We start from the raw sequence: 17,717 nt of genomic DNA on the forward strand, positions 1-17,717 counted from the left end.
ATTGGTATATTCATCAGACAACATATATTAATAAAATTGTCGAGTTGTATTCTAGTTATAATATTCCAATTAGTAATGTTCCTATTTCGGTTGGGGTGGTTTATTCAAAAATTGATTCGCCTACTAGTAAGTTAGAAATAGATAAATGTAATTCTTTACCATATCGAAATTTAATTGGCTGTTTATCCTTTTTGGCTAGTAGAACTCGTCCCGACATAACATATGCTCTGAATATATTTTCCCAATTTCAATCTAATTATGGTGAAAAACATTGGCATGGTTTACTTCGTCTTCTTGGTTATGTTTTGTATACGAAAAATCTTAAATTGAAGTTATCAAATATTTCAAATTTAAATATTAAATGTTATTCTGATTCAGATTGGGCAGCTAGTAGAGATGATAGGGTTTCAATGGGAGGTTACATCATCTTGCTAGATAATACACCTATCATGTGGAAAACCTTTAAGCATAAATGTATTGCTCTTTCCACTATGGAAGCCGAATATGTCACTTTGACAGAGGCTGCTAAAGAATTTGTCTGGATCACGAAAATTTTAAAAAATGAAAATTTGAATTTAATTTTGAAAAATTGTGAAATATTTTGTGACAACATTGCTGCAATAGATTTTTCCAAAAGTCCTATACAAAATCAAAGAAGTAAACATATTGATATCAAGTATCATTTTTTGAGAAATTTAGTAAATGAAAAATTGTTTAAATTAATGTATGTGAGTTCTAAATTAAATTTAGCTGATGCTTTGACAAAACCTTATACCAAATCTCAACTTGGACATTTTTGTGACATTATTTTTGGGGGGGAAAAATATATAAACTAAATTTGAACTTTTTGGGTGTGTAAAATTTTTGTGAAATTCAATGGTGACTTTGTCAATTTGAATTTATTGTGAATTTTTCTGATTGTTGTGCATGTTGCAAAAATGGGGCCGCTTGTTAGATTTTTAATTTAAACTTTCACAAAAAGTGAAAGAATCACTTAATTTGAAAAAAAAAAAAAACATTAAAAATACGTTTTTGCATCATGCAGAATCAATCCCTTTTCGATGTAAACATTGCATCACGTTGTGACGTCATGTGTGCGATCGGTTGCAATGACTCAGTCAAGTGAATGAACTTTTGGGTGAACCGAGTCACCAGTTCATTGTATCTTACAACCGCGAGAATTTTTTTGTAGATTGAGTTACTTTTTGATCGGCAACATATCTTTAACTTTCTTGCATTGGCAACACATCTTGTATTTTGCATATTCTTAATTTGAAAGCCATGTGAAGACCTTTAAATACTTCGAGCGATCTTTTTCGCTCTCTCTCTCTCTCACCTCACATAGCCGCAAAATGTGTTGTACGTGATTTCGTGATGTCTGCCAGTGCTCTTTACTCCTGGCAGGACGTAATACAACGTGATGTCAATTTTAAAGTCATAAAACACCTTTAGGCCTATTTTTGTATGTTACGTTAATGCCTTATATTCCTTGGAATCAGCATGTTCGTAAAACTGAATGTTTCGCTGTATTTTAGCGGCTAATCTTTGTCTATTCTTCTAAATGTTTTTTAAATATCAATGAAGATGTTGTTCGTCAACTTTAGGAATCCTTTGAGGATAATAAATACAGATTTTCCATGAGGAAAAATGCTTCACGTGTTTTTCTTTTTCTCCAACTTCAGGCTGTGGACATTTTCTTTGCAAGTTCACTTCTACTAGCGGTGTAGTAAGTCTAAATTTCACTACACATAATGCTCACAACTTTTAGTAAGTTAAAGGTTTTGAGTGTTTTCCAAAAGTTTACTGAAGCGTTCCAGCATTGTATTCTAGTTACTCCAGTGGGTTTTACAATCTGTACTGCACTTTCTCAATTTTTGCTAAAGAGCAAATTTCTGGATTTGAAATTTTAGAGACCGTTTTCAAAAACGTTTATAATTTTTACGCATTTTTTCTTGCGCTGAACATATGAAACTGAAACCTCGAATGAGAATACAAATTCATTTTCATCGTTCATCGTATGAGACACAAAGTTTTTCTTGCTCCTCATGCAGAAATATGAGGAAGGTGATTCAACCTCAAAATAATGCTTGTGAAAATATTCATTTTATGAGCGGCAAAAGTTGGAAAACATTTGCATAGAAATTTTTTGCGGGATTGGAAATATTCCTGGATTTTGCTCTCAATCCGGTCGAGTAATTCTGTAAAATATCATGCGGGATAGCATAGGATTCGGGATTGGGATTGGAAACTCTGTTTCTAACCAAGCCACGTGGCCTTGTAAAACGCTTTTTTTCTGAAAATCACGGAAGTTTAGAATAAATGCGGGAGACATACATATTGTTTATGATAGTTTTTTCCTCTTACTTTTTTCTCCAACTTTACTGTGTACATTTTTCAATTTTTAAAAAAATGTAATTTTTTTTGTAATAAATAAAGAAAAAAAGAAAAAAAAATAAGAGAAAAAAATGATTTTTTGAAAAAAATTATAAATTTTAGGCCTTGTGCAACACCTAAATATTTTTTGATTCGGATAAAATTTTTTATGTAGTATGTGGTCGGTAGAGGCAACTTTTTATCAATTTGTCAACTTGAATTTCGAAAAAAAGTTTTTTTTGATACACCCTAGTGTACAATAGTTTGTTCACAAACCTTGGCTCAATTTATAGGTTATTTTGTTTAATCCATACTTTCATTTATTCAGAAAACTTGGATTCCTTATTAATTTGAATTAATGAGGTTCTATAGTAATACTAAGTTAACTATAAAGAATTTGTAAATACATCTATATTAAAAGAGAATGTACTTTTCCACAAGCTCTACAATGATGGCGACGAAAAGTAACCGTAAATTCACTTGTACATAATTGGCACATTGTTACTCTTGCATCTGGAATCCAAACTGGAGCTTTCCGGCCAAGAACAAAACCTACATCATCATCCTCAGAGGATTTGTCTTGTGCCTAGATGTAAAAGAAATGTATGGCCATTAATACAGCTTGTTTTTTTGAATTACTGATTTTTAGTCAGAATCTAGAAAATGGATCCTGTCAAAAGAATATGAAATCATTTTTTTAACAAAACATAAAAAGATCAAGCTTCTAAAATGTTGAACTAGCATTTAATCATTATTCAATAATGCTTAATAAACAAAATTTATGAGTAAATAAGTTAAGCTTGCCGCACTAAAAATTTTAATCATATGAATTGCCTAAGATATCCTCTTAAGTTTTATGTAGAAAAATTTGATGCAAGCATAACATAGCATAGCATAACAAACAATTTGTAGAGGTATGAAAAACAATTCTAGCAAAAAAAAAAAGTTTCCCTTTACCTAATTAAAAACTTAATTATATGGTTTGTTTATTTTCCTTTTCTTCTCTTCCCCCTTTTTTTTGGAGGGGGAAGGATAACTATAATCTAGAGCATGGGTGTCCATATGGAAAATTGTAAGGGGGGGCTCAGCTATTTCAATCATGGTTTAGCACGATATTTTCCCCATGGAAACCAATTTGAGGATAGATTAGAGTCATTAAAATTTGACATTTTTAATAACTTATTCATTAATGGAAGGAGAAGAAATGTTTTTAAATTTTTGCAAAGAAAAAAGTACTAAAAGCAAGGAAGTGCTAATTTCTAACAGGGGGGGGGGGGCTTGAGCCCCCTCTTACCCTCCTATATGGGCGTCCTTGATCTGTAGCAATGGTGGCCAAGCTTGTTTTACCAGAAGGCTTTATGTCATGTTAAGATGAATTTTGCCAGTCAAAATAACGAGAAAATTTAACTGTACAGTATACCTTTGATCAAACAATTTCCTCACTCTAGTGATACATTTCACTGGTTCGGATTTGACTGCATTGAGTGTCTATGCTTCTCGATTTTACGATATTCTTGATTTAACAATAACTTTTTCCAATCCCATGACCATTGTTAAATCGTGGTTATACTGTATTTAAAATTTTCTAGATTACATGGGAAAACACAGAAAAGGAAAAAAACATTAAACCAAAAATGATTGTTGCCAGGGTTTATAATTTCCTTCAAATCTTCAAAAATTTGTAGTTATTAATTACTTTACATTTTAACATAATATATTTCATACAATAGATGAATCCATTCAGCTTACTTTTAAAACTAAGACAAGTTCTCTATCTATTCAATACATTTTAAAGATTTATAAATATATTATAATACTTAGATAAGAAGTGCTTTTGTTTTATGCTTTGCTTAAAAATAAGGTTTCCATCATCATGTATGTTTTAGTGTAAAAGAATATGTTGAGTAATTATTTTTCTTAACTATATTAGTGATGGTGTATAAGAAAAACTGCAAATTATTATTTGGTTCTGTGCTGAATTGAACTGTAATTTTGGAGTGAAAACAATATTGGAAGAGGGAAAATCTGTTTCACACACACAGGGCCGGATTTAGGGGAGGGCAGGCGGGGCTACTGCCCCGGGGCCCCCACAATAAAAATTTTACAAAATATCCTAACTTTCACGGGTCGAAAATATCGGATATATGCATACATATATATCCAAATATTCGGATATCAAATTATCGGATATTTTTGAAAATATGATCTTTTCGAACCCTGATTAGAGGCCTCCACTCCTTCGTTGCCCCAGGGCCGCCACACTTCCAAATCCGGCCCTGCACATACACTAAGTAGTTTTGTATGTTGTTAAGATTGTATAATGCAGTGTAGTTAAATTTAAAACAACAGATTCTAAAAATGCAAAACTAATTTATAAATATAAAATGAACTGATTTCGTAATGATTTTGTTTAGAAAATCATTTGATTCAAATCACTTTGATTTGAATCAGTGAAAATCATTTGATTTGAATCAGTGATTTAAAAAAAAAAATCACTTGATTTAAAAAAAAATCACTCGATTTAAATCATGATTAAAATCAAGCTGATTTAAATCAACAAACCCTAGCTGTTATCACTATTATATGCTTATTTTATTAACACAAAGTTTACATCTGCATTTTAGAAAACAACTTCTGACCATTTAGCTTCAAATTTGCAAGAATCGTTCTTACAGCATAAAGATGATCAGCTGTTTTGGACGGTTCCAGAAAGTAGTTTTCTATTTGTAACATTGAACATAATAACAGGACATATAGATCAGCTTTGAGGGCCACACCTTGCACACAATCAATCCTTGCACACAATTGCACACAATCACATTGATCAAGAGTAGTAGCATTTTATGCTCAATTCAGCAGCTTATATAAAATTATCTTGATCTGGACAGCATTGTGGATTTAGAGAAACTGCAATTCTGAATTTTTTCAGTAAAAAGTATTTGTCAGTTTAGTACGGAACTTTTTTATTGGCTAACTGTTTTAATATCCGTCTAATCTAAAATTATCTTGATCCAGACAACATTGTGGATTTAGAGCAACTGTAACTCTAAATGTTTTCAGTAAAAAATATTTATCAGTTTTCGCACGTAACTATATTATTGGCTAACAGTTTTAATCTCTGTCTAACCTAAAATTATAATGATCCAGACAACATTGTGGATTTAGAGCAACTTTAATTCTGAATGTTTGAAGCAAAAAGTATTTATCAGTTTTAGCACTGAACTGTTTTATTGGTTAAATGTTTTGATCCCTGTACAATAAAACAAAACATTAAGGTGAAGTTGAGAAAATTACAGCAAATTATGAGGAAATATAATTGAGAAAAGATCTTAGTTCGGAAACTTTGCAAGCATTAAAATAGTTAGTATAAAAAGTTTATAAATGTACTTTTTGCTGAAGTCTGGCATTTGGGAATGTTCTTCTCTTTGAAGCATTTTCTTCAATGGATTTAGTCAAAGCTACAATCCATTCCTGTCTTTCTTCTGGAGATCTGAAAGGGGAAAAAAAAAAAAAAAAAAAAATTCAAAATTAATTTCAAAAATAACAAATTTTGCAACATCATTGAGTGAGACTTATATTTTATTTATTCTTTTAGATTTAGCATTTAACAATAATAAATAATAATAACAAATCAGTATGCTTTCAGCAGTTTTAAAATCGCTCCAGCATTAAAAAAAATGAATTTTTAATATTCTAAGGTTCTACAACAGTGATGTCAGAAAATAAAGAGTTTAAGATACTAACCTGTAAAAGTTTTTTTTATTACAAAACTTTCCTCCATAAAAAAAATTACACATTGAAATGAAATAAATTTAAATATTCAGGAAATAATTCACTGCATCTTTACAAGGCATATAAGAGCCTAAAAAGCTATATAATGACTCTGTATAACCAAAGACCACACACAAGGTTCTGTCATTAAACCATCTTTTGCGATTTGCGAACACTAGGATCTGAAGACACAAAAACTCTCTCCTTCTTTGTAACCAGTGTGTTGTGGTCATTGAATGAAAGGTGTGCATCCGATAAGAATGTACACCTTTCTCTCAATATCTTTCTCACACACACTCTTGTCCTTTTTCTACGGGGCATTTTTAAATTACATTTTTTATTATTCATTAAGACAGCATATTGGACACATTTCCCAAAACATTACTTTTTTCCTAAACTGTAAGTTTTCTCTGTCAATATTTGAAATAGCCTGCAAACCACCAGGTATATCAGGTAGTAAGGAATACATATGAAATTCCAGAAAACATTCAAACATGGTAGATTTTTAAAAAAATTATAAAATTTAAACAAATTTCATTCTTTTGATATTTAAGAAATTGAAAAATAAAACATTCAGCCTTGATTCTTAATTTTAGCTGTAAAACACAAAAACTTACTTTGCTGCTAAAGTAAAAGAGCGAGTGACAGATATAATACTGAATTCATTTTGATAGTCTTGCTGTATCGGGATAGCTACTTTCATGCCAGTTAAGGGCAATTCATGGTTTATTCTGTACAGACCCTGCTGAACAGGTGTAAGGTACAACAGCAAGTCATTGAACTGTAAAAGGAAGAATAGATTTATACAGATAATATAGAAATAAAATGTTCAATCTAATCAATCTACTGAATTCAGCAAAAAGTACAATTATAACAGGCAGCCCCCCTCCCTTAATTTGTAGTAAGTTACCACCTAAGCCAGTATGAAGCTAAATGTGAAAGATATTAAGGAACTTTACTCTCTATCATATATCGCCATGAAACAACATAGTAATAAAAGTTTTTTAACTTAAACAAAATTTCTTATGCTTACTGAGCATATAACTTTTTAAATGCTAGTTGCAACAAAAAAAATAAATTTATCAAATCCATTTTAATTGAAAGATATTAATAATAAAAACAATGCTATTGATTTTTTGTATTTAAAAATTAAATAAAATAAATAAAAATAATTACCAAAACAAACCACCTTGGTTGCATTCCTTTTCTGGATAATTTCATTAATTCTCCTTCCTTAATAAATATCTGTAAAGAAAACAAATAAAATGAGCTTCAGGACATTAAGAACAAGTTTAACTTGAAGACCTGAATTCAAAGTATCTAAAATTAGAGGAATCTACTAAACCCTGCAGATGGAAAAATTTATATAGAAAATCAAGTGCTCCAAATATATATCATGGAAAAATATTTTCATGTTAGAAGTTAGCCACATGTGTTTTTATGTTAAACCATGTGAAATAAAGTTTCAACTTTCAAAATTGAAGCTGATGTAAGTATTTCCCCGAATGGACCCACTCGCAACAAGTACCATTCGTTGCTGTATGGCATGTGCGAAGAGGTTAAGTATTTCCCCATGTTGAGAACCGTACTAAGGTCTTCAGGACAAAGGCACGGTCTTAATCACTAGAGCACAAGAGAGATGAATAAATAGGCTATACAAAATCTGAACTCTTTTTTTTTTCTTTTATAAAAAGGAATTCAAATGATAGGAGAATATATGTAAATAAATATAAGAAAAGCAGGGACTGAAATGAGAATTTAAAAAAAAAAAGAATATAATTAATAAACTAATGCACTAAAAGGAATGAAAAAAAAAAAAAAAAAAACACACAAAAATAAGAACAATAAAAATATGGCAAAAAAAAAAAAAAAGTCTGATGTGGGTTCCGATTTTTTTATTATGATTAAACATCACTTAAAAATGAATGGATTGGGAAGGGGGTACAGATTGGAAGAGGACATGTATACAATAAAAATCAATTTATGCTTGTAAAGAACCTAGATAAATTAATGTTAGTGAAATTAAAAACAAAATACCAAAACTTTGCAAGATCAAAATCAGAAAATAGTACAGATATTTACAAACTAAAATGGAAAACTAATGTCAAAATATCAACAAAACCAAAAAATTAATAATATTTTTTCTATTAATTGCTAGTTTGATACACAGAATCATTAACTAAAGATGATAGAGAACTGAATTTCTAGGTAACTTACAAATTACATTGAAATCTCTGTTCGGTAAAACACAACCAGGAGAGGGGAATAAAAGAAAGCAGTTAATAAGGGTTGAATAAAACCGTACGAACTAGCAGGACCAAGACCATGTTGGAAAACATCACACAAAGAATAACCAAATTTGCAAGCAAAGGAAAGACAAATTCATATGATCATAATATTACATAAAAGTTTAAATCAGTAGAAAACTGAAGAAACACTAGGGGGCATTTTTCAGATTTGTGCATAAAATCTTTGGACACATGAAGAAAAGAATGATTTTTTTTAAACACAAGTTTTGACTATTGTCCTTTTAAAGTAGGTCAAACTGTTTGAATTATTACCCAAAACATTTTTTGCCAACATAACTGAATTAAAATTTTGAAGCAGGGATTTTAGTATTAAAAATTGTCTATACTTAGGGCAAACCAAACCTGGTGGCATTGTGAAGACTATTCAGATCTTAATTAGAGCATTATTTAGAGTACTAATTAGAGCACACTGCCAAGTTAGGTTTACCCCATCTATAGTGATTTTTCTGCAAAAAATTTTTCAGATTTGAATAACTATGACAGAAGATTTAAACAAACATCACTTTGATGATGATTGCTTGTTCTTTCTGATGATGCATTAATTTCTTTTTATACCCTCAGGCAAAGTTTTTCTTTTAGCACACACAAAAAAAAGCACACACACAAAACATCATTTTTTAAATTTTGAATTTTAAATGAGAACCAATATCCCATCTTTCAGACTATTTTTGCACCAAATTTTGTGACTGTAAATATGGTAGATTCATTGGGATATTGCAAACAGATCAAGGTGCTCTTTTATAAAAGTAGACATAGTGGATAAAAATTTGTTAGCAAGAAGTCATAGTAAAAAAAAAAAAAAAAAAAATGTGAAACAAAGAAAAATCTTTTAAAATTGTAAAATTTTAAAAAAATAAATGGAAAAATAGGATATATGGGAGCTTTGCAAATTGTGGAAAACTTGGAACTATTTAAACTAGTGTCAGTTCAACTTATTCAATAGTTGAAGATTTAATTCAACAGTTTTGAGTAACTTGTGTAACTTGAGTAAAAGTGTCACTTTTACTCAAAACATTTTGCTCCAAGTGTCACTTTGTTTATTTGATTGTTGATCAACCAAATAAACACCAATGTTTAGCAAGATCAATACGATGTTGCACTGAAAATTATAAATGCTTACTCTTCCAGGTTTGATAATTTCTTTGTGTCCCATGATGCTGTTTTGTATTGATATCAGCTTCTGAGCATTATCCTAATGAAAGAAAAAGAAATTTTAGTTTTCATTTCCACTATGCAGTTAAATAAAGAATTCAAATAACAGTAGAATTTAATCATTAAAAAATTTAGCTACTAACAAAAGTAAAACAATAAATAAATAAATAAATGCATACAAAAACATACAGATAATCAAACTTTATTGGAAACAACCCAATAAAGATTTCAAATGCAAAAATATTTTAAGAAAATCTTACACATAATGAAACTGTTGGGATATTTCACAATTGTTCAAACATGGTAATAATGCGTTACACACTATACATGGATAGAAAGCAGATAAGTAGAACAGTTTGAACAATTAAATAATTTTGAAGGCATAGAAAAAATGGCGAAAATGCTTGAGTTAGTTGAATGCAGCATCCTCAAATTTTACATGTAATTTATTACTTTTAAAATCAACCCAACTACAGTCAAACCTTGATATCTGAACTTAACTTGGAAGCTTGGATGACTCACAAAATAATTTTCTCCCTGCATTATACATCAAAAATCTCTCATGTATTTTCTACTGATATTCAAAAAGTCTTTTTCTAAGTCCTTGACACTTAAAATTTTTTGTCAGAAAAGCAAGGCTTAGCTGAGCCTTTGCAAATTCTGTAGTAAAACTAGTGTTAGAGAAATCTGCTTGTAGTCTGTCATCCTTTTTTCATAAAAAGTGTATGAATAGGGTATGGGAGCAAGATAATTTACACAAACTAAAATGAAAAACTGATGTCAAAAACATCAATGAAATCAAAAAAAAAATAATATTTTTTCTATTAAGTGCTAGCTTGATATACAAAAACACTATTATCTAAAGATGATGGGGGTAAGAAATAAGGGAGTGAGAATATAAGCAGGTACTCTCATACTGTTTAGTACCTGACAGTACAAAACTTGTGTACAGCACCTGAACCCTATTCAGGTATTGAACTCTTTTTTTTTCCTCAAAGAATTTTTACCAAGTCCATTCCTTGCACTGTTCTATAGCTATGCCAACTGTGACTACAGAGGGTTGAGTTTTCAAAGCGACCAGTTTTCAAAGCAAAAACCTGAAAACCTCATCACTCTGCTTTTTAAATTCCTACGAAAAAGCTGGTGGAAGCTTTTGAATGGGCTATTACTTGAAGAAAAAACTAGAATATTCAAACTTGTGGATAAAAACAACCTAAAAAGAAGGTTGAAATTTGTTGTTCATTTCATTTATTTTCCAGTTATATCTTCCACAAAAGTAAATTAAAAATAATAATAAAAACAAAAAACATAAAGTCATTGCAAAAACTATGACAAAAGAAATTATTTAAAAATAAAAATTTGGAAGTCTGCTCATTCAGAAGCAGCTAACAACATCGAGATATCAAGTTGAAAAATTGGACAGTAGATATTAGATTGAAAAAGGTATTTAAATAAATTTTCACTCTAGCAAAATGTCTTGGAGAATAAATTCTTAATCATTACGGAGAGTGGAGTGGTCACACAGAATGTGTGTGTTATTGTTAGAGTTGCTACCTTGTTAAAATGAGCTTGAAGGGAACTTTAACTCAATTTGTCTTAATTGTAGGTCTTCTTATCTGACAAACAATAAAAAATAAGATGGGGATTGCAAATGTAGTTTGTCTTAGCAGAAATTTGTTTTAAGCGTATTCAAATAAAAGTTTCTACTCCAGTGCACAACTTTTTCAAAACTTTGACAAATCAATAATTCTATATCATGATTTTTTCCCTTTATCCAAGAGATTTGAGATATTCAGAATGTACTGTATTCCTTTACAGAAAATTAAAGATAAGTTTTGCAACATTAAAAACTGTATTAATTTTCAAAACGGTAAGCAAAATTCATTCTCAAAAAATTAATTTCTAATAGTTGAGCATCAATTAGCAAATATTCTAATAAAATAATAGCAATGCCATAAAACTTATGAAAACAGAAAGTATTCATAAGCAAGAAAAAAACTCAGAGAAATTAACCCTATCACTAGCATATTAAATTGCACCTTTTGAAATCAAACAGAGGATATAAAAGGAAAAGGAAAAAAGAAAACATCATGGAACTATATTACCGTTAGAAGAAAATTAACAGAAGTTAGAAATTTCAGTTAGAAATTTTAGAACTTATTTTAAAAAAGGAAACTTACACCTTGTTTCATACTTTCGTTAGCATGGTTAGCTACTTCACTGACAATCTGAAGGGCAGCAACTGTGTCTTGGTAGTCGGGAGATTCTTCGGATAAATGGTGTAGGTATTCTTGAAGCAACAGACGATATTGTGGTATTCGCTGAATGGGTTTCAGCATGAAGTGATTCAAGGCCAATCTTTTGCACCGTGCACTCATCTATTCAACGATTTTCAAAAAATTAAACCTTTCAGTGATATGCTTGGCAATCAAAAAGTGAAAATTACATGAATCATAAAATTAAGATAGATGATAATGTAACAATTGCTTTTAGAATGTTGTTCTCCTAGGCATGAAAATTGGCTAAATTCAGTCATAAAGTGCAGACACAGGAATCAGAACATTATTTCCTTATGCAATATAATCAAACTAAATATACAAAATATTTATGCCATGTCAGTAAGTAGTTTCTATAAAAGTATATATTAACCTCTTGACTATGGCTATGTACGAAACACAAAAGAGAATCATATCCTTGCAAGGGCAACAAAATTATCTTATGTTTTGCAAGGTGTGGGGAGAGATGTTTTCTCTTCATTATTTTATGTTTTGTATCTATTCTTTCCTTGAATTGCTCCAGCAGAGTCTGATAGCGGGAAGCCATCCACTTCTTTGAAGTGCAGACGTGGCTTTACTGTTATTTTTATTATTAATATATTATTCCTTAATATTATTATTCAATGCGGGGGGGGGGGGGGGGCAGAACTTGTTAATATTGCCTAGAGCGTCAGAACTACTAGAGCTAGCCCTGGAAGGAGGTGGGGTGGGGAGGAACCCCCAATATCTTAATCGGTCACTAACCCCATCACCCTAACGTTACCAAACATGACCTACAATTGCGTTTTTGATACTTTAATTTTGAAACTTTTTTGGGGGTGCACATTGATTCTCACTCCTTATAAAATACCATTACAGATTGACTAAAATCTCGTTTATTGGACTTCAATTTTTTAAAATTTTTTGGGGGTGAGCACGAAACCTTTCTCTACACGAAATCATCGAAGATCATCGAAAATTGCGTTTTCAGATCTACAATTTCGAAAAAATTCCCAGACCCCCCTAATTTCTATACATTTACAACTAAATTCCTGTTGTTAATTTTCTTTCTCTGCATAAACTCTGTAGAGCACATATTTATAATAATTTTACATCATATTCAGATTTTTCGTCAAATTCTGATTCTCAGACAGTTTTAGTTTATTGATCTTGCGATGACCCTGCTCACAAAAGCCTAGTTTCATGTTTTTCATTTTTTAAAATTTGATTTTTTCCCCACATATTTCATTTTATCTATTTTAAAAATTTTATTTTTTGCTTTTAATTTTATGGGAATTTGTTGTTAGACGCAAGAATGATTAGTTTCTTTATCACCTAAATTGGAGGGGGGAGGAGAATCTTGCAAACTAAAATGTGGCTATGCCCCTCGCTTAGTAAGCTTGCCCCCCTCCCTCTTGAGGATTTCCTAGCGCCACCACTGTTCAAGTAGTTAAGAAAAAAACTGAAAAAAAAAAAAATAAGACACATGATTCTATCTGATGTGAAAGGGAGCTAATAAAGCATAAAAAGTAATTCTAGCCACTTAGTGAATCTAAAACCACAGATTTGTTTGAATGTTTATAAATTTGCCTATGGTTTTATAAAATATTCTATACTGAAATATGACAAATGAATTGCAAATGTTTCTTGCACTTCATGTAACTAAAATTATTTTTTCATTACACCAAAATTTCTCCTTGTGACTTGTGTTTGTGTACTTTGTGACTTTGTGTTTATGATCACAATTTGGTTTAAGAAAAAAGCTGACCAAAATAATTATTTAAAATATATATTTTCTGTATTATTTATTTACACTTATCAGAAAAGTTGCTTGTCCCTAATTAATGTTGTATATGATTTCATTTTAATATTGTATATGCATTTTTACTCCTCTTAACTGTGGAGTTTCATTAATTAAGTTAAGCCACTTTGAAAACTGAATAATTATTTTGGTCAGCTGATCCAAAATTTATTGAAATTTAGAACAATGAAAATTCCACTTTTGTAAAAAGAATAACTTCTTATTGCACATACAATTGAAAATTGAAGTAGGGGAGACCCAGGATGGTTGGCAAACTTTTTAAACTTTTTTTTTTCAGGTTGTAAATAAAATAGAAATTTTTTCTTTTTTTTGCTTGAATAATCTGTATGGTATCAGTAATACACTTAAGTCGTAATTTTGTTTTAACAGTACTATGCTTTGTCTATTTTTGATATAATTTTTTGTGAACCTTCAGAGTTTGCACACTTGCCCCTTCACGGGGTAAGTTGGCGAGCTGTATGGGGGTAAGCTAGCGAACTGAAAAAAATTCATAATAGACACAGAAAATTTCACATTCAGCTTCAATGATGCTTTAAATAAGCAAGTAAAATTTACCAATGAATGAAAAAAAGCGACATTAGGATTGTAATTGCTTTGAAATTAGGTGTGTTACACCATATAAAAGGTTTAGCTTTGATAGTAGAAATAAATACTGAAAAATGCAAACATTATTTGAAATGAACTATTTTATTTGCTTGCATTCCTTTTTTTATGTTTCTTTTGGGTTTACATTCCCTTTTTTTTGGATTCAGAGATGTCTTGTATGTTTTGGGGACTTTTTGTGATGATTTGCGTTTTCCTGCTGCGATTCTTTCTTCCTGCAGAGCCTTTTTGACTGGAGTATTAAAGAGTATTGCAGTAAACCTCTTTCATTTTCATCTTTTTTTGATTTGAAACTCTCCAGATTTAGGATAAGGCCGCATACGATCTGGAGCAATGCTCAAACACGTATGTGGGTTTTGCTGAGACATTGCGCTATCTTCAGTAAGAAACTCTAAATCTAAATTATTGAATGCAGTAGCAACTGAATTTGATCTAGGACAGGTACATCCAGTTTTACTACTTTCTTCCAACATGGTTTTCTGCTGGGACAAACAGATTCACTCATAGATCCAGGAGATTGGGAGTCTGAACGATCAGTGATATAACTTGGCATGAAGTCACCGTCCTGAAAAATGTTTGAATTGCAAGGAAACACACTAGCTCCCTTGAAACCATCTACTATATATTAAAATCTGTTCGTGTCCGTCTGTCTGTCTGAAGATCGATCTTCTCGAGAACCGCAGCAATCGAGAGTTGAACGAGATACCGATCAATTTGAAATTTTCCAAAGAAAGCAATACAACCAATCTCGTGACTGTACGACTTTGATTAGTGGAGATATTAATTAAAACGTTAATTAACATAACATTATTCAGGAATTTTTATTTTTTCCTGTTGCCATTTTGCATATGGGTGAGCAAATAAAATTCTAATAATTGTTTTAAAAGAGATTTTTTTGGCTGCTGTCCAAATCTTAAAACAACGTTTCCATCTAGAATTTCACTTTAAATTAGTTTAAAATTGGTAGCTCCTATTCGGACACCGCCTTTATTTTATCGTCTGTCATTATTTTATTTTTTACAGTCAACGTTCTTAACTCTTTTCAGCTTATGAAAGTTGTTTCTTTAGTTATGTTTATTTATTGTAGTGAAAGTTTATCATTGACCGGCCTCATATTTCGGTACATTTAGGATGTGCAACTAATTATGTTTATTTTGTTGGACTTTTTCCCGTCACATGAGTGAGTTTTGGAATTGTAATAACTCTCTATATCCTTCCTGTTTCTATTTTTGAAATGCAGTTTGTATCGTTAAAAGAATATGTTAAATTAAGATAGTTCGGATTTCTTTAAGTGAAACAGAGTTGAACAAAAAAGACTGCTTTTAAGGATTTTAACTAAAGCTAAATTGGAATCTGATGACTTGGTATTAAATTAATGCTTATTGGTATTTATTTGGTCTTGGTGCTTTAGTTTCACGTAATCAACCAAAAAGTGCGTGTCATTTTATGTAAAAAGCTGATTGTAATTGTACATAAATATTTCAGATATAGGCTATCAGGTGTAATTCATTTTAACGTGAGCACAGATTATAGTTGATAATGCATATATTTTCGTCTTTTGTGCTAATTGAAAATACTCATAACTTGTATCATTGATAACTATGATTAATGTTAAAGAGATTTTTGCCAAAAATATGCTCTACTGGTATTTTGCAAACCTTGCATTACGCATATTTATTTACTCTTTAGCACTTTAGAAACTGATATCAGAGTAATACAAAAACATCAATTGGACATCTCTTTCATTTTTTAAGTAGCCCGTGCAACGCCGGGCACGCAGCTAGTTTATAATATTTATGGGCATGCTTCTTGTGGAAAAGCAATGGTTACCACCGTTGGTACATCGTAAATCATCATTGGCTTTCCTGGATTATTCACCATCTAAGAATCACAGGCAGAATTAACATAATTTTTCAATGGGCCATGTAGACTCTTATCAAGAGGTAGCAGCTTATGGCTACAATGTAGTGGGAAGGAGAGTATTGTTATAATTATTTTTAGTGGTTTGGTTTCCTTACAAAAATTAAGCCCTTCTACTGGCGTGGGAGTCGTAAATGTCTTGTAAGACAATCAGAGGTTTTTCTTTGAACATCTAGTGTTTTTAGCAAAATCTTTTAAGAAGTCTGGAAATATTTCAGCTGTCATCTACCCACTAGGGGATGCACCATGCATGCAGCATTACATCTGATGGGGTTTCCCGTTGTTGGTTTTTCTCTTGTATTTTCTCATTTCCGGAAAGAAGAGTGCATATGCTGGCAATTGTGCAAGCATGTCTATAAGAAATTATATGGTCAAGAATAGTGTAATTAATGCAATTATTTTATTAAATTGACGATTTATATAATTTAAATTTCACTTGTTTAATGTTTTAACTGTAAAATTTTAACTTGGGACAAGTATGCGAATTCGCACACTTACGTCGAGAAAAGTTCGCCTACTAGCCCCAACTGGTTGTATTGAAATCAAGTTACACTGGTTTCATAAAACAATCTGAATAAGACGTCATTTGTCGCATAGAAGCATGGGTTATTCAATACTAATAAGTTTTGGTAAATTACTCTACTATTACATGATTTATAAGAAAATAACTAAGGATGAAAAAAATCACTAAACACTGCGAAAAAACAACTTTTTCTTGAGCAACATGATCAGTTTGGCAGATTGCACTGAAAATACACTAACAGTAGCGAGGCAGCTACTCCGTTACGTAACAGCTCACTCCAAGCTTTCAAACCAAAAACGAGAAAATTATTTAACATTCGCACACTAACACCTTCGCATACTAGTCCTAGTCTCCCCTACTCATTTGAAAGTCAACAAGTAACATAAATTTACCTCAAATTCTTTGACAACTTGAGCAAACAATGGATACTTCTTTTTTGACTCTTCCAATAATGAGAGATTTACTTCAAAGTCATGTATATACCATGAATACAGTTTCAGAAATGGCCCCATTTTCACAATAACATCAGCAATCTTCCCTGTCCTGTCCCTTTAATGGAAAAACAAAACATATCTTTCATAAGTGTTCTAACAATTTCAGTTTACTTTACAGATTTAGAAAAAGTTTATGAGTATTCTTTTATGTCAGTTCATCGTGATTTGAATTTTTCACTCATCAATTCAATACAGTGGACATTCTCAAATCATTCCTACCTTTCAGATTAAAGGTAATTTTCTTGCTTATGGTGTTTTCTTTCCTTACTCTTAGTGTATATTTTTCACATTTTTAATTCTTCTCAGAAAATTAAATTTTTAACTCACTCTGCTTACATTTTGAAACCGATTTTTTATAATGCATGCTTAATTTAGCTCTCGCCCTCTCCGTCTATAAAATAAGATTATGCTAAGGCTTTATACAAATAGGTAAGGTATGAAGTAGAAAAATATTTATCCTGAAATTTGTTTAGTCAGCAATGCTAAAAAGGTAGG

At 30.9% G+C, this 17,717-nt stretch overlaps 1 protein-coding gene across 1 annotated transcript in view; it reads right to left on the reverse strand.

Annotated features, from left to right (window-relative positions):
• The window catches only part of LOC129218921 (uncharacterized), a 40,009-nt gene that overhangs the window by 15,749 nt on the left and 6,543 nt on the right, over window positions 1-17,717 (reverse strand). The window contains exons 3-9 of the mRNA XM_054853244.1: window positions 17,121-17,277; window positions 11,786-11,983; window positions 9,574-9,645; window positions 7,321-7,389; window positions 6,762-6,925; window positions 5,761-5,863; window positions 2,804-2,959 (exon numbers count right to left, since the gene is read on the reverse strand). Coding sequence (XP_054709219.1) covers window positions 2,804-2,959; window positions 5,761-5,863; window positions 6,762-6,925; window positions 7,321-7,389; window positions 9,574-9,645; window positions 11,786-11,983; window positions 17,121-17,277 — 919 coding nt within the window. The remainder of the gene's footprint in view (window positions 1-2,803; window positions 2,960-5,760; window positions 5,864-6,761; window positions 6,926-7,320; window positions 7,390-9,573; window positions 9,646-11,785; window positions 11,984-17,120; window positions 17,278-17,717) is intronic.

Source organism: Uloborus diversus, chromosome 1 (assembly GCF_026930045.1).
Source record: "Uloborus diversus isolate 005 chromosome 1, Udiv.v.3.1, whole genome shotgun sequence".
NCBI classification, from domain to species: domain Eukaryota; kingdom Metazoa; phylum Arthropoda; class Arachnida; order Araneae; family Uloboridae; genus Uloborus; species Uloborus diversus.